Consider the following 18,462-nt stretch of genomic DNA (forward strand, 5'->3'; position numbering starts at 1 on the left):
ACCCAATATATTCAAGAGCAACAGCATCTCCTGTTCTATTCTGCTTACAGGTCCAAACGAAGCTGAGAAAAATGAACTAAGAACTTGAAGGACTAAATTTACATTCCTGCTTCTCAAAACATGTCAAGATTTTTCATTTTAATCCATGTATATTTAAATTCAGACTCATTAGCAACATTTGCTAACACTGAGGATATAACAAGACACCTTATACAGCATGTGTGACTTTATCAGGTTACGGGTTAGGTGTTACACACATTAAACTTTTCAATGTCCTCACACAATTAAAGAGACTGCAGTAACCCTGCACTCCTCTAGGACAAAAATCCACAAGACCAGCTGGTGAACAACTGGAGATGCCGTTATAAAGGATCAGAACCAGGGATTTTTCCCAGTATGACAACTAATGGCTCACATTGTGAAAATTTTTTTAAAAACAAAAGAAAACAGCCTAAGAAGTTTTAGTAACAGGGACTTCCCTGAATCATTTCTTAGGAAAAGAGCATTAAACTACACATATTGTATCTTTACCTTAAAGAGATCTGTAGGAACTGATGACTCCTCTTCCTCCTCTTTCACCTTCTTCAGGATCTCTTGCCAATCTGCTTCGCTTTTCAAGGACCTAATGGCTTGAGTAAAAAGAAAGGAAAACAGTGAATAAAGTCATCTTCTTTCTTCTTCTTTTCCTTCGGAAAACACAGTTTGATTTGTGCTCCTCCAAGTATTAAATTCACATCTGTTCAGAATCTGTGAAAATACCTTCCTTCTTAAAAACTTACTGTTTTCTTAGACATTTGGATGTGTTACAAAAAGACACTGAAGTCAAGCAGCAGTATCACCCATATGCTGTCCAGTCTAGTTTTTCCTGAGAAAATGGAGGTCACATCAACACTGAGGAAAACTTCTGGAGAAACATATGACCAGAAAACAACTCCTGCCTGGATAATGCTAGTTTGTTTTACACTTAAGGAGCAGAAGGCTCAATAAATGTTCCACAATTCTGTCCCGTTTGCATGAAGTTACTCTTTTAGTATCTGTAATTGCAGACCACACACCTCACTGACAGAAGAGAAAATACTTGTACCAGTGCCATCAGGCACAAAGGATGCCTGAAGTCAAGCCTGTGAGTATACTGAAGGCTCTTACATAGACATAAAAAGGAAACAAGTCTAGTAGCTAACTAATAAAAGGCATTATTCACTAAAATAGTGCTGTGGAATCCACCCATCTCATTTCTGTCAGTGATTTTGCGTCTCCCTGTTCACAATCCTGATTTCAGCATAGATTGTTCAAGCACTAGCAAAAGCAGTATGCTCAGCCATTTCAACAGCAATTGTTTTCGTCAGCATGATTTCTTCTTGCCATACGCGAAAAACATTGAAAAAACCCCCACAACAAAAACAACTGTTCTGAACAACCTGAACTTCCCAACTAATAGCACAGAGTGTGCCAGAACCTTAGATGTACACCCGCCTTTGCAGATAGGCTTTAGGGTAAATGCTTAATATTTTCGAGTTTTAGCCCAATGTTACCCCTCATCAGGAAACATGTTACATCACTGCTCAGCTCGTAAACAACCCATTCATGTTTCAGCCATTTTATGCCCCAGTTCTTTGATAACCCACCCTGACATGCATATGCTTGGAAAACATGGTAATCTGTCCCACCCTCTGCCTCCACTTCCAGACACTCATTTTTAAGGACGTTTTCATATCCACATAATACCTTTTTAGACAAGGCCTTAATTAGCCCAGTGGATTTGGGAGTCCCAGCTGCAAAAGCTCCTGTTGAGCAGTACATCAAAAAAAAATTACCCCCAGGATACAAACCTACCAAAAATAACCGTGAAGGCAATCCCTTCCTCAGCTCCTCCCTTTCCACAAACAGGTGGAAAGTTTTGACAGCCAAAACCATTTAGCAATTTTTGAATGAGTGGGTGAGAAGTCTTGTGGGACTATTTACTGCTGTTTTCACTTCCACTTCATTAGGTAAAATATTTGTCAGATGTATGCTGACCGTATGCATCCAGAAGGCTGATTTAGAGCACTAAAGCAGCAGCAGTACTTTCTAGCCTCTGATGACCATATAAGAGATATATGTTTTGAAATACCTAAAGGTGGTTGCAGGCTATATCCGTGTTGAGCTGCCCAACCCACTTGATGAAGGAAAGGGTCCAAATAGAACATCCATTGGTCAAATTTGTCAGAATCCTCCAGCCCTTCATATCGCAATTTAAGTCTCCCACCAATGTTTTCTACTACGTTGACTATCCAGGCTTCCAGGGAATCCCGGACGTTTTGCAGTTCTAGTCGGGAACCTGGTGCAATGAGATCCAATGGATTTTTCCCTCTGTGAAGCTACAAAAAGAACACAAAATATGCTGTACAACAGACCAAAACAAATCCCGTAGTTCCACTTCTTTACACACATTCTTTTTGCATAAATAAAGTATGAATACAGAAGTAAAGAAATACAGGTCCCTTACTAACACAGGACAACGGAAATGACAGTGTTTAGAATCGCTGGTGCTTGCATCAGAGCTTCTGCACTGCCTGTAGATACAGCCACAAGTTTCATTTAAGTCCTCTTCATCATTTTCAGAAGCATTATCACTTACATATTTAAGGGTTGAAGGAAACATGAATAATCTCTTTCCAAAACTGAGTCATCTAACATACAAAGATGACTAGACAGAAAGGATACAAAGATAAAAATGTTAGCTGTAAAGAAAACGTCAACGGCATTTTTCAAAAAAATTACATTCTATACTTTACAACCAGACACTGATACAAGGTGCAAATATTGTTTTAAGTGCAAAGGAGGGATAAAACTTTGGTTCTTCACAGGCAAAGATGCAAGATTTAAGTGAAACAATAACCTGCCCATTATTAAAAAAAAGTAAATTAGTGAAAGGAATCAGGTGAGAAAGGGGACAACATGAAAACTAGATAAATAAAGGATTATTTTCTTAGAGCTGTATGAAGGAAGAGCAGAACAGAAGGAAGAATTAAACCTAAGGGAGTTTGATAAAGGTCTTTCTTTTGATAGCATTAATGATAGCCCAAACCTGCAGTGACAAACATGTTTCAGAACACTATCAAAATTAAATACTGTAAATAGGAAACACTATAGAGCGGAACTTCAAGGTCAGCAGCATACTACAGTGCTCCCTAAGCTTAAAAAAGGAATTCAACTGACAATCTGAACAGTGGTTCCCTTAATGACAAAGGGGAAAACCAAGACAAAACCAAGATGCAGCACACTGCAGCGCTTACCCCCTCCAGCAGGTTAGCAGGAGCACTGCATGCTCCTTTCAGCACCCGCTGAAGGAATTCCTCCTGGTCAGGTATCTTGTCCTTGATACCTAAAAGAAAGGTGAAGACAATGGACTGTGATTCTTCCTGCCAGTTAAAGATCTCTCAGACAACAAGACACTACCACACTCTTGCACTGCCTAATTCACAAGAACCTGCCACACACTCACCAGTAACACCTCAAAAGAAGAAACAAAACAACAACAAAATCTTTAAAGGAAATGACAAAGCAATAGAATTTGGTGGGTGATGATTAAGATAACCACAAGCCTCTGTAAAAATAAGTCACATTCTGAAATTAAGCTAACTCCTCTCTCGTGAAAGAGCAACCTCCCACTATAAGTCATAGGATTTCAGAAGAACATGGCAGACAACCTCAACTTATCACAGCAACAACCCCTGTGCGTAACACCAATTATGAAGAATACCTGCCAGGCTTACAGAGGACAAAAGCATACTTTTGTATGTACTCCCCGCTTCCGCATATGGAGCCAATACCTTCAGGCACTTTGAGAATCTTCTTGTTCTGCTCACACCAGCCGATAGGGTGTAAATCAGCTGTCATGATATCACACCAAAAGTCAGCCTTTCGGTCTTCCCCGTAACCATCATAGCGCAACAGGAGCAGCTGCCCACAGGTGGTAATGATGGTGGCTACCCAGTAGGTGTTTTGGTCAGACTTGACAGCAACTTCTAGCTTCATACCAGGGGCAAAACCATTCTGCAAACTTGTATCCACCTGAAGAGGAAAAAGATGATTGCATTTGAGTCCCTCCCAAAAACTTCATGGAACAACAGGGGAAACTATTTAGACATGTTCAATAGCAAAAAAACCTCAAGCCAAATGCTATCCAGTCTCTTCAGAGAAACAACTTCATCACATTATGTGACCCAAACTGGAATGTACATAGGATCACCATTAATGAAACCTCCTTTGCATTTTAGAGTACCTTTTCAACCTTAAATCAGTATCTTGCAATTCATCTTCCTGCCCTGGACAATACCTCTCCCATCACTGAAAGCTTTCCACCTCACAGCTGGGCTGTCAAGTTAGGCAAAACTGGAGCTCAAACTCAGCAACACAACTTTGACTTTTTGTGTTAAATGATGTCTTTCAACCTCTTTGGATAAAAAGTCTGTTTAAAGTATATACACGTGCTTTAGATAATGATACCACTGTCTCTTACGCCACACTCATTTAAGAAGGCATTGATCTGCACAAATTGCAGAATAAGGAATTTTAATGCCTCTATCCAAGAACCTAAATAATTCTGTATGTAGCATTGTTACATAAATTGCATAGAACGTAAACAGTATGTGTTCTTCAGTGAACTCATGCTTTGACAACAATAAAGCACCCAATACTGTGTGCTCAGTGTGTGTGCGTTGCGTGCAGGTGAGGAATCTGAGTGCACAGTACTCAGATACTGAAGCATAAGCATAAAAAGAGAAAGCAAAAGTTTCTCGTATCCCTAACTTCTCCCAGCTGCAACACTCCTGAAACGGCAAAAGGACCCTGTTCTGCTCTCACTACATTACATTTTTGAACCACACTTAATACCATCACCTCAGTCTTAATTAAAAATCTAACATGTCGATCCCCTGTTCTCAGCTGAATGTAACTGGTGTTTTCTTTCTTAAGTGGTCCCAAGTTCCATTTCCTCTTTGAATCAACTGCAAGAAAGGCTTTCAGTATGATGCAGTAGATATTTTCTGCGTTATTTATTACCAGTTCTGCACTGACAGTTCAGTAACTGCCGTAGCTATTATAGTCTCATCAGCCAGCACATACTGGTTTGCTAAAAATAAAAATAAGAGAACCACATCAGAAAGAAAGGCATATGCCTCTGTTAACTGTTCACATTCTTTAGGTTAATACCCTTCACTTAGAGAAAACGCTTCTTAAGAACAAAATCAGCAGGACCCAATACCTGCAGATGTTTTGAAGTGATATTAAAGAGGTTATGTCTTCAAAAAGATAGTTGCCTTGCTGAAGAGATAGTACTAAAGGCTTCATATTCTGATTCCTGAAAGAAAAGCCATGAGCTCGACACGAAGTCTGAGGAATTGGGAAATCTGTGCAGCTCTCTATGCCCAAACTTTCAGCAAAGCCTGCTGGCAGAGAGCGCTGCATTCAGCGAAACCAACAGCAACAGATGGAGCTTTCCCTTAAGTCAGGTGCATTTTTCAAAGACTGTCATTTATGTTCCCTGGTGGATACAGCAGAGACCAAGAAGTTAGCACCCTCTCCTGGCAGCTGGGCAAGACGACACCACGAAGCGGTCTGAAGCACAAAACGTGGTTTCTTTAGGCTGGCTCACTGAGCAGACTGGCTATCAGGAGATGCTGGGATGAGCTCTGAGAGTATTTTCCTTGGAGCTGTGGGTCTGAGAATGGCAGCTTCCTGCTGCACATGTGGCAAGCTGAGATGGCCATGAGCGGCTAGTGACTGCACCGCTCAGGCAGCTCCGACCCCGGATCCCTCCTTCCCATCGAGTACTATCCCCTGCCCCGGGCCGGTCACAGCTCAGGCCTGGGGATCCAACTCAGCTCCAAAGGAGATAATGACAAAGAACAGACAAAAAGTATTAAGAGCATGTAAGAACACATAGCAAATACATGTGTTCAGATGATGTTGAGCACTAACTTACTTTTAAAATACGTTTACACACATATATAATTTGCAGAAATAAAGGAGCATTCAACAGTTCTAGAGAAACTGTATTTAGACTTAGGGTGGGATGACAACGCCGGCATCCAGCGCAACTCCAGGTTTTTGGTAAGCTCTTTTTCCTGCTAGATCATAGGCAAAACAATCACTTTGATCTCAATATCGTTTAATTTTTAAAATGCAAACAAATTAAACATTAGAACATGCTTAATTTGAGGAAGTAGCTTACATTTTCCAATGTACCTTGCTCATAGCAAGAGCAAAACTTTCAGAATATAAGCGTACAAGTATAAAAGTCCTCCCTCCCATCAGCAAGTCTGGTTCTTTGCTAACACAGGCTGTGTAATCATGGATTACATTTTCTTAACCTGATCATGTACTCTCCTAGAATGTGGGTTGGGTATTTCTCACCCACCACTCATAATGGGAGGCTGGTCACAGTCTCACTACTGCAATATTAAAAAAAAACACCAAAAAACCAGCTTAAGCTTCCATGTAAAAATATTTATATTAATTAATTAATTTATACATGTCCATTTGCTCTTGTGCCAACATTATTCTTCAGCTTAGTTTTTTCCCCTCGTTTTTTTTGAGAGTAAAAAAAGTAGTTCCCTCTTAGCTCTCCTGATGGTAGATTATAAAAATGTTATTCTTCAAGTCAAGCAACTAGCACCACACAGATTCTAGCTGGAGGAACCACCGGTCACTAGCACAGAGACATCACGCTCTCCACTGAAAATCTCTCACCTGATGTACCTTGGAATCACACTAACGTTTTTTTAGCACTTCACAACATATACAGGCTGTCACTATCCACTGGGAGGCACTGAAGTTCTCCTCCTCTACCTTTTCCAAACCATTACCTTCTAACAGACAGCAGAAATCCTGAGCATGTGACCTTGCACTATTGAATTTCTATTAACAGCAAGGTCTAGGTGATGTGACGCTGCTGTAAATATGCTCCGCTCTGTTTGTCAATTCTGTGTCAGCGTTAACTTTCAAGAAGTTTGTGCCGAGTTTATTATAGAGAACATCAAAATTGGCCTCCAGACAAATTCGAAGGGAACTCCACTAGCAAACGTCTGGCGGATCCCCTTCTGAGCACGCAGGCATCTATTATCACGCTCATTCATGACCCCCTGTGCTGCGCTGCTGGCACTCCGAGTCCCCAGGCCAGCTCCCCGTGCCGAGGTGCGGAGCGTGGCCAGCCCAGCTCACTGAGCACACCTCCTCCACCACGCCGCCCACAGGGGGACACCCAGTGCAGCAGAAAAGGACTCAGCGACATGGTCAGGCTCTGCCCACACCTGCACACTAAAGCACTCTCCACAACAACATTACTTGCACCAGCAAAACTGTGCCCTGTTCTACGCATGCAGGGAATAATAACAATACAAACCGTGGATTTTTTTTAAACATCATTGTATTTTTACTGACCATGGCCACAGCAATCAGACCTCTTGTTTGACACAGCTGAGTTGACAAGAGTGCAGTGCAGGGATAACAAAGTCATTCAAAGCCTGTCACCTGCCAATTAACAAAACATAGCTGCAATGTTAATTCAGTTGGCCACCACTGTAAAGCTGGCATTTCAGTTAGTTTGTATAATGTCCGAGCTATGATAGCAAGCTTCTTTAACAGAGAGCACGAAAGCTAAACCACACTGGAGGAGCAGACAGACCGCTCCTCACACTACTGCAAAATGCCATTGCTCCAATTCCACATTGCTCCCTCAACATGGGCTGCATAGACACCACCACTGGGTAAGCTTGCTCTTGCTAGAGCCTTAGCACACTAAGGAAAAACAATGCAAGCATAGGCCTCTCCTCTTCAGAAATGAGATACCTGAATGTTTCTTTTGAACAAAAAGCTTACAATTACATCCCAGTGTATGGAAGAGCCTCTGTGAAGTCCATACTTGCTGTGCATCTTTACTACTAACACAACTGGCTTGTTTAATAGATTCTTTAATGTTTTGCACTTCTGCAGGTTACCTTTGGACTCAAAATGCTTTGTGATCCTTCTGTGAACAGACCTCAGTTTGTTTCCCTGCTGATTTAAGTCTCCTGTACTGAAAGTGGTGACACTGGACTTGAAAGCCTGACCACCATGGAGTACCTTCCAAGCAATGTGCCACAAACAGGTCACCAGCCTTGCTGCCATGGTAAAAGACCCACAGCTGGTCTTTGAAAGAATATTAAATAATAACTTCACTTGAGAGTTGGATAAGGATATAGGCTGGCAGCCTGGAAGGTGTTTCAATTGTTGGAAGAGATCCAAGAGGTTTGGAAACCAGCTCTATACAGTTCACCTTCATTGATGACCCAGTACAAGAAGCCAGGCTTCACATTCAGATCTCACACAATGGGACAGCGCACTCCAGGATTTCACCAACAAGCATTTGATTAAAGATATCCAAGGGCAAAGACAAGGGCTTATCATGACTTCATCCTATCCATTAAGCCCGTGCTCAACAATTATCCCAATCAGTTTTCTAACTACTACAGTCAAGTGTGTGGCAGCGCTGTTATTTTCTCCTTGGCCTCCTTGAGAGACATCATTAAAATCTTCTTCGAGAGCACATCTGAATTCATAGTTCAAGAACTATGCCACCATAGCTTTCTAAAGCTAGCTTCTCCATAGCAGTTGTCCAGTAGTAATCATCAAAATAAGAAAGATACTGGCCAGTTCAGGCTTTAAGAGACAAATCAAGCTTATCTTCTGGTGCAAAAAAGAGTAGGAGCCCCGTAACGTTCAGCATGTGGGGATGAGATTACCCTGTGCCATGTACCGTGAGGAAGACAAGAAACAATAATAAAAAGGTGAAATTCTTCATTTCTCATTTCTCTAAGAAACATGATAATAGTTAGTCTTCCAGATTTGAGAGCATCAACTCATTCAAAGAAACCCTAAGCATTCGGTGTATCAAAAAAAACAATGCAGGAGATGGTAAGTAAACACACACTCCCTTACTCACATGTTTAAAAGATCCATGGGGGGCTGCAGTTGCTCCTGTGTCTTCTAGATACTCATCCCAATTGAATTCCACTTCTTCCACACTGGAACCAGCATCTGGAAGAGAAGCGAAACACCTTCTGTTTAGCAACCTGTTGGCTTAAGTTTTAGGCTACTAAGAACTACAGCAAAACCCACTTCAATTCCAAATGACCGACTACACAAGTGTGCAATGAACTTCAGTTATGCATTTCAACACACAGACAACACTAACATTTCTTTGCATGTAAAGGGCACTTTAAGTTGGATTTGGTCTGAAAAACAGTGAGATCCTGAGGATTTTGTTAAGCACAAATTGTTTACAATTTATGAGAGGACAACATAGACAGAAGAGTTCTATATTCATATCAACAAACGTTAAGAGACTCAAAACTCTGAGCACCATGGAACGCCAGTGTATTAAATTAAAAACCATGCAGGAAACAGCAATACTGATAGTAAGAAGTTTGAAAAGACAGACTAAAAAAATTTGAAATATGATTCCCCACTTTCTTCAGTTAGATAGTATTTATTTAGATGTTATAAAACACCAAAAGCACAGAGGAGGATTCAGGGTAGTTCTAATGAAAACAGCTCAAGACACAACTGAAATCAAGCACACTCAAATTAGTCACTTAAAAAAATAGCTCATAAGGTCTAACAGCTGCTTTAGACCAAGAAACCCTCATTTCTGGAGGCATTTAAAGCAAAAATGTGCTAAAACCACCCAATCCACAGTTCAAAAGTCACTCAGGCTGTTAGGGAAGCAATCGCCTGTAGTGAGCTACACTACAAATTAGTAATTTTCCATTATTATTGTCAAGCCTGTCCCCCAGCCCCAGTCTCCCCTTCAGTTCTTGGATCACTTCCCTGCTCCCTTCCTATTCCTGTTTTCTCCAACGTGTAACCCACTCTGCTGAAAAGACACCACAGCCAACACAGGCTGGATTTCAGGTCCTCTATTTAGTTCAGCATGCAGTCACATTCTTTTTTTCCTGCAGGCACAGCCGGGATGACCAGGGAGGGTCCCACCTCACGTAAGCAGCATTTTTAACCTCAGCACAAAAACTACAACTTCAGGTTCAGCAGCAAAAGGGATACAAGTGATATGACATAAAAGTAAAGCTTTTCATTTTCACTTTTAGACCAAGTCTACAAGCTGCACTGTAGCTGTCTTTATGAATGAACACGAGAGATTTTCATCTCTCAGTATCAGGAAACTGGATACCTTGTTTATATTTGAAAACAGCGGAATCTCGGTGGATCACAAGCATGGGGAGAGCTCAGCAAAGGTCACAGGACACCAGCATTTCCTACACATTCACAGTTTCTTAGGGCAGGTGGTAACTGTTCTTTCAAGGAGTAGTAGTTTGAGTAGGAAACACTACATGTCCAAAAAATGAAAGAAATACTATTACATGCCCTTATCAGACCCGTGGACATGGTGACAACCTGCTAAGTATTCTTCACAGCAGTTCATAGGCCTCGAATAGAGAGGGGCAAATATTTGCCCAGAAGTCTGAACTACTTTAAATTCTCTAAAGAATCTGCAAGTCCCGAGTGTAAAGTAGGTTCGTTTTCTCTTCAAACTGACTGCTAAGCTCATCTTTGACTTTCCATTGTAATTCTGGCAATTATCAGTTCTCCAAAATGTATATTCAGTTGGCCTTTGTTTGCTGATGAGGTTTAACAAGGCCAAGTGCTGGGTCCTGCACTTCAGTCACAACAACCCAATGCAATGCTACGGGCTTGGGGAGGAGTGGCTGGAGAGCTGCCCAGTGGAAAGGGACCTGGGGGTGTTGGTTGAACATGAGTCCACAGTGTGCCCAGGTGGCCAAGAAGGCCAACAGCGTCCTGGCCTGTATCAGCAACAGTGTGGCCAAGCAGGAGTAGGAAAGCGATCGTGCCCCTGTACTCGGCACTGGTGAGGCTGCACCTTGAATCCTGTGTTCAGTTTTGGGCCCCTCACTACAAGAAGGACATTGAGGTGCTCGAGCATGTCCAGAGAAGAGGTTAAGATTTCTTAACTCATTAAACCAGCATTTTATTTTAATATAACCATAAAAATGCTTAAGTTCACACCAAAGTAGGAAGAAGCATCAGCTTGAACACAACATCTATAGTCAGTCAAAACCAAAAACTTTGTCTGATTTTCCTCCCACCTAGAGAAAGGCAGCTCACCCTTTCCCACTGAAAACCACCCAGCTGCTCAACTGCAGCAACAAACCCACTTTCATCCAACTCCAAAAAGCACTTTGTATGTAAAAAGCACTGCATGCAAGGTCTAACGCATTCCTGCTCGAAGAGGAACATAAAGCAATGTGACTGCTCTGCGCTTTTGAACAAGTTTGAAAGCCAAGGAGCTCCACCTGGGAATACTACACAGACCTTGAGGCTTTCCCGTCGTGCTCCTTACCAAGCCCCTTACAGCACCAAGTCTTCAATAAGGTGTTATCATCAGATAACTGTCTAAGGGGCAGTTAAGCTCCTTAAATGAGGCACAGGTCACTTAACACACTGAAAGGGTCAATTAGTAACTTATGTTGCCACTTAATTGCTACAAGGAGCTCCTGAGAAAGCCAGTTTGCAGGCTGCTCCAGCTACCTTTTGCCTCCAACTACAGTTAAAACCAGTTCCCAGCTGGATCAGAACTAACACAGGTCCTTTGTCACTCCACTAATCCATGGTCTCTGCAGTCTGTATGTTTTCATATCCAAAAGAGCTGTTTCCTTCCAGGCCTGTGCTGCGGTGAGAAGGGCTCAGATTGCTTTGTACTGTAGTGCCCAAATCTCACCAGCACATCCAGAAGCTCTCGTGCAATTCATTTTTTATAGGGGAGAAAAAAGATTAAAAAAAAAAAAATCACAAATTTGTGTCCAACACTCATTCCAAATTTAATACTCTTCCCGCTTTATTTTAGGGAATTTTGCTGAGTCAGAGGGATTTTTTTTTTTTAATTTTTTTAAAAAGCACCCAGAACATTTGCTGTTCAGTTCATTCATAGTTCAACCCAGCTTGCCTTTACTAAGGTTTTACGATTAAATGAGACTAGGTGATTAGCCTCGCGCTTCAACCACCGAGCACGCAGAGCTGGGGAGTTGAGGTGCTTTCCTTCCTTTTGGAGGCTGACACAGCTGAGGGCCACGCTTAGCTAGAAGATTTAACAGTTCTATTTGCTGCCTCTCACATGGCCCTGCCACAGCATTCCAGGTTATTTAGCACAGCACACAATCAATGTGGAACATGAAGAGCTCACTGAACTCCAAGGAAAAATGCTGTATGAGGTTTCCTAGTGAGAGCAATAGATTAGTTTTTTAATCACGGCATGCAGTAGGACTACATAGACTATGAAAAACCTCAGAAATCAACTATCTATTTTTTGACATCTGACTGCAGAAACTCTCCAAGAGTGTGGCAAAGGACCATCTCTCTGGTAAGGCTCACGTTAGCTGGAAATCTTCGAGAGTCAGAAACCAACCGCTTCTCTGTTTTTTTTGGCAGGACAGTTGCAGCAGAGCAGGGCCCTGTTTAAATCAAGCCTTTGATCTAGTCCATTGGTATTTTTTGCAAGACCCTATTGCACAGCACGCTCCTCACAGGTTAGCAGATCCTGGGATACACAGAGGAACAGTTTAATGAAGCTACATTCCTGAGGGGCCATACGTCTGTGTTAAACGTCCTGATCAGTCTGAGTTCAAACTACTCAAAAAACCCTCAGATATTTATACCAGAAATTCTCACTACCCTGAGAAAACCTGCAAATTAATATGACAGATGACAACAAGCAAAAGCGTATTTAATCCTAAAGCACAATTTATTAACCTAATGCTCCATGCGTCTACATATACGTATGTTCTCTCTTTCTCCCCATATCCTTCATTGCTACGAGTCCTAAACAAATTCAGCTTTCTACTACACGGAGACATATTTTTCTATATTAGACAGGATGACCGAGCCACACATTAGCTCAACGACAAAACACAACTTTGGCAAAAGCAGGGAAAGAAACCAGATGCGATTCTCATCTCTGTGGCCTCACCATACAACTAGTTTTTCTCCGTAAAGCTTTCAAATCAAGCTAACATTTTCCCAAGTTAAATCTGAGATGTGTCCTACAGAGGTTCTGTGGAGAACACTTATCCACTATGGAGGTGAGAAAATTGTCTGTAAGAATATTAGATGTTTCCTAGGTAGGTATATCACTATTTCTACTAACATTATTGTGAACACTAACCCTTTCTGAATTTTACCATGAATTATGTCCTGCTGCTCTCTGATACATACAAGAAGAGAAAGGATACTGAATTGTACCATTTGGACCCAAGAAGGTAGTGAAATATTAAGGACATTAGCCCTTAAAAATACCTGCAATGGAAACAGTCTACACGAGACTGTTTTGATCTTTGGATTCAAGTTAAATTCGCACTGCAAAGAATTTTCATGCATCTTTAATGTGATTTAGTTGAAGACTGTCATATTGGACATTTAAATACATCACACTGAAGTCTGCAAAACCTTCAATTAAGGCTAACCTAAAGGTTTCTCACCCTGAAACTTAGATATATTTCAATCTGATTTTAATAACAGTTAATCTTTTCCATCTATACCAGCTGCAAGGCCATGAATAAATAAAGACAGGTTGGAATTTCAGCAGTTGAGAAAGACTGTGACAAGAATGAAAGTTGTCTTTTCCCCTCGTAGTACAGGAGAGCATCACAACCAACAACCTTGACCACTGCCTGGGTTCTTGTAGGCAGAAAGCCTGTATGTAAAAACCAAAGACAGAGGAGAATCTCCAAAAACTGCTAAAAATCATCAAGTGGAAAAAATTACACCAGTCAAAGAATATGAAGGGAATATTCTAGTAGTGGTTGGGATTGGTCTAACTCGAAGCACTTCAGGAAACAATATTAGAGGGCACAACAAAACCAATGTGCTTATGCTTAGATGGGTAGCATTTGCTGGAAACTATCTTTGAACTCAGCAAGTAAAGCTCTCTTCAGTTATTGTTTGCTTTTCACTGCCACCTGTACTCAAACCAGGCGCAAAAAGGATGCTCAGGAAAATAGTTCGAGTAATTTCAAGACCATATGAAATCCTTCCTAGCTATTCCAAAAGCACATAGAGAAGACTGTGTGACCTCTGATACTTTTTGAGGAAGATGGAAAAATGTCAATAAAGGTTTTTAGTATGGAGGGATGTGCCATCAGCCTGTGAACATCCCGTCGCTGACCATGTATACATCTCCTTACTGTTCTTCTCAGCTGCTCAAAGCCTTTTTGTCTTTCTTACACTACATGACAGAAGTTAGCAGTTTCCACTAGCAGCAGAAACAGTATTTCCATGTGCCTGGAGACATTCTGCATACTTGTGCACACTGCTTTTACTTGCTTTTTTGAGGATATAATGTTGACAACAACTTGAGTGATTGGCTACAATTAATAATCAAAACTCATATTTCAGCATCATAAAGTAGATGATAGTATTCTGCTAAAAGCACTGTAGATTAAAATAATGTTTAATGTTTCTTCAGTAACAATGACACCAATTAGACTTCTATAAAGTACAGGTACAAAAACTACGAATAGTGAATTGTTCTATGAGAAGAGTTGCACAAGTACCAAAGGAAAGTAATACTCAGATAAAATCGTAAACCAATTGTTTACACTGGTAACTACAAATTAATATTTACTTTATATTAACTGTACCAACACTATAGGTAGGGACCTCCTCAAGGAAAAGGAACAAACCATGGCTGGCAATTCAGAAAAACAGATGGTCTTACCCCCATAAGAGTGTACAATCCTAGAACTGTTTCAGAAAGCTGTTAATATCCCCAGCCATTGCAGACTCGACACTCTTCCCAGCCTGGTGTTTCAAGGTGAAACAAAACCTGAGCTAATTTATCACAATATACCACTCTGCAGCAGGTTAGGAGTTGATATCCCAAGCCTATCAAAGTGGGCACAGCAAGGCACATCAGAAAAACAGCACAATTACAATGGCAGCAAATAACCTCAGTTATTTGACTTTTTACACCAGCAGCACGACCCTGTCAAAATATTAAGAACAAGATGAACACAAAGACAGAACAGAACAAGATATTATTAACCACTTTGACAGACAAATGCCTTAAAACAGTAGTGTTAAAGCCGCTGAGCTTTTCATAAGCCCATCTCATAGTGGTACCACAAGGAGGAATGACACAGCTTCTTAAAAACAGTTACTAAGGTGGGTCAGATTTTGTTCTCCTTTAAGCCAATGACACGCCCTTGCTTTTGAAATACAGCAGTAACAAACATAAACCCCGTAACCAGAATCTAACCCACGGTCATTGAAATTTGAGTTTCTCCCTGTATACAGTACACAGCATCAGACATGCACACTATGAAACATTCACTGTGCTCATCTTTGTTCCGCCCTGCTAGCCAAGTTTTTTGAGAATCGTTAGCCAGGGAGCTCAGCCAGACTATTACCTGCATCATACTGCTGTTCTCCATTCATCTCCACAGCAGCCCAGTGGTTATTTTGAGCAGCCAGAAGCAGAGGAATCTGAGGCTGTCACGGTTTGGTGGTCATGAGTTGCCTCCCGTCTGCGATTCTACTGGCAGCCAGGACATTCAAGAATGGATCCTGGAAAAAACCTGAAAGGAACAACTGATAAGAAAATATTTATTGGATTTTAACTAATGTTAAGATACATTAAAAACGTTACTCCAGCAATAAGCCAAAAACCTTAAAGCAAACAAGGGCATCTCGCTGAGTTGATGTATGTTTAGCTATTCCACACCCCTCATCTGCAGACCAAATTGATTCTAGGAAAAAAACCTATTTCCTAAATCAGTCAATTATAAAGCTGACTTTCAACATACCTTCAGCCTCCCAACAAATCCACCCCTCTCAAAAGCTCCTTCAACCCTTCACAAGGCTAAAGCAGCAGGGGACTAACCAAGTCATGGCTTAAGAACACGACAAAACAAGAATCCAGCTCCTTTGTCACCTGGACCAATGAAAATGTCTAAAGGCAAAAAAGCCAAACTGATACTGGCAAAGAGCGAGCACAACAAGGCTTACAAAACGGCTGCTCACGCTGTGGGTTGCTAAGAGTTTAGCCATTTGCTTTCCCAAGTCTTCAGGCAATTTGCAACTCTGGTCTTGAACAGCTGTAAGACAAGCTTAAATATATGTATACATTTTAAACTTGCTAGATTTTTAACAGTTCAACCAAGAAGCCGTCACTTCATCACTTTAAGGGGACTTGAAGACACCAGTGAAACTGTTCTGTGATGACACAGTAGCTCATTTTTTATCAAAATGTTGTCTCTTACATAAGTGGAAAAAACAATTAATACTTTGTATACCAAGACGCAATCAAGATATGTACTTAATTTTAATTTAATTTTATAATATTTTACCAGTCTTAAAATTTTCTTTGTTTTTTATGGTAGTTCATTTTACTGTATATTAGATGGTAAAATATATTTTAAGATATTCAATCCAGGTACAGTGACCTGTCATTCTGTATGCTTAAAGAATGTCTGTACTGACTTCACCCATGCCAATGGTTCTTCAAGGAGAACCAGTCCTGTACAACAGCAGAGGACTGTTCCTAACTACATCACATTAAAATTATGATCCTGTGGTATGAGAAAAAACAAGCAAGTGATAGAACTCAAGCCTACCTGTAACACATAGTCCTTCCACTCACCAAATTTCTTAAGCATCATCTTCATTGCCAAGGGACACAGTGCCTCTCTACTCTTTAATACTAATCTCTGCCAACAGAGCCCCTAACTGTTTTGGAGACAGCACGACTAGAAAAATTTGCCGTTTCACACACCCACCCTACAAATACAGAGGCTATACAAATGTAGGTGGCTGAACCATTTAACATCTTATTCTGTTACCCCAAACCAGAAACTTGCCCTGCAGAACATCCGAGAATGGTGCATGTTAAAAAAATGCCCTCAAACTGGCAGTTTTTCACACCATGGTTTTACTACACACATGCACATAAGAGTGTTTTATAGTCGTGCAAGCTGAAGGTATTCCTGTCCCGACGTGTATCAGGGGAAAATAACCCATTTTTTTAACCTACCAGGTTAAAAAAAAAAAAAAAAAAAAAAAAAAAGACAAGGGAGCAGAAATATGGTCCTAAAGATTTTGTGATGAGAAGCCATAACTTTCAAACGTATTCCTATGAGCAATTAAATAATATTTCATTATTAATGGTAGAAACCAAGGAAGGACACGTCTAAAGCAAGCCCACTAGCTCACTGCACTGGCAATGCACTGCAATTATTCTCCCCTTACAAAATTCTTCACTAAAGCAAAGTCATACAGTAAATAAAAGCCTAGGTTAATTGTTTTTTTATTAATATCACACTCTGACTGACAACTTTATATAAATCGATGAGATGGGACATGAGGGGGCCCCAGAAACAAGATTATTGTCTTAAAAATTCTTACTTAAAAAATATAATCTTCAAATACCCTTTGCAGTCTTGTTGAACGTCTGGGAAGCACCTGTTTTTTCTATTTAAACAAGATACCAGAAATAATGTAGAGGATTAAAAATCAGGTTTTAAAAAACACAGGCTGCACTTCTCACCTAAACACATTTTCAATAACTATGGTTTAAAAAAGGGAAGCCCTACACATTTGAAAAGTCGTAAATTTTTAGTTTTGTACACTTATAGTGTCTATGGAGACTACCTGATAATCCTTAGTGAGGTTTTGTGGGTCGGTTCTTTTTTTTTTCCTTTAAGGTTAAAGAAACCAAGTGTTTTTTCTACTACAGCATGGACAAATCTGTAAGAAATGCAAGCTGCCTAGCAGATGGAAACACAAAAATTGTACTTCAAAATAAGTATCACAAATGAGAGATTTTCCAGTACGATACTGCTTCTAAAGGTGCAACCATGATTTCACTTCTGAAGGTGTAACTGGACTGGACACACGGAAACTACAAATGACCAAGACACTATCCAGCCCTTCTGTCTCTGAAAGAGCACCTTCCATCCCACCACAACCGCAAGCAGACCTTAAGCAGCTTTATGCAGGCTGCAGTTGCATTTGTATTGTCATTCAAATATGAGGTTTGTGAACTGCAGAACTAAATGTTTTGGGCTTTTTTTTCTTTGAAAATCTATTTGTCAAAAATTGAAGTATTTTGAAGAAGTAGTGCTATTACAGGGATGTTTAGGTAGGAGAGCGACTGCTTCTGCCAGCTTGCCTGCCCAGTTCCCAGCAGTCTCTCAGCAAGCAGAGAAGGCAGCTCCCACAATCCCTGGCATAAGGACTAGTCGGACACCCGTGGCTGGGACCGGAGAGGGCAGTGTCACTGTCCCTGCTGACAGCAGTATCTTTAGGTTCCCATGGTCCCCACACAAAGCAAATCAATCAAGACATGTCTCCACCATTTAGACATACAGAACTTAGGAAAAAGCCACTAAACCCAAACCTTCCCAAAGCACCGTAATT

The 18,462-nt window shown here is 40.8% G+C and overlaps 1 protein-coding gene across 1 annotated transcript in view; it reads right to left on the bottom strand.

Moving 5' to 3' along the window:
* The window catches only part of SFMBT1 (Scm like with four mbt domains 1), a gene marked incomplete at both ends in the record, with an annotated part of 22,355 nt that extends 6,872 nt beyond the window's left edge, over positions 1 to 15,483 (bottom strand). Inside the window, 6 exons of the mRNA XM_082004614.1 lie at positions 532 to 629; positions 2,111 to 2,357; positions 3,276 to 3,364; positions 3,813 to 4,053; positions 8,963 to 9,057; positions 15,456 to 15,483. Of these exons, the coding sequence (XP_081860740.1) occupies positions 532 to 629; positions 2,111 to 2,357; positions 3,276 to 3,364; positions 3,813 to 4,053; positions 8,963 to 9,057; positions 15,456 to 15,483 (798 nt within the window). The remainder of the gene's footprint in view (positions 1 to 531; positions 630 to 2,110; positions 2,358 to 3,275; positions 3,365 to 3,812; positions 4,054 to 8,962; positions 9,058 to 15,455) is intronic.
* Positions 15,484 to 18,462: the final 2,979 nt, after the last annotated feature.

The sequence above is a fragment of the Phaethon aethereus genome (assembly GCF_964289735.1).
Source record: "Phaethon aethereus genome assembly, chromosome: 11".
Classification (NCBI taxonomy): Eukaryota; Metazoa; Chordata; class Aves; order Phaethontiformes; family Phaethontidae; genus Phaethon; species Phaethon aethereus.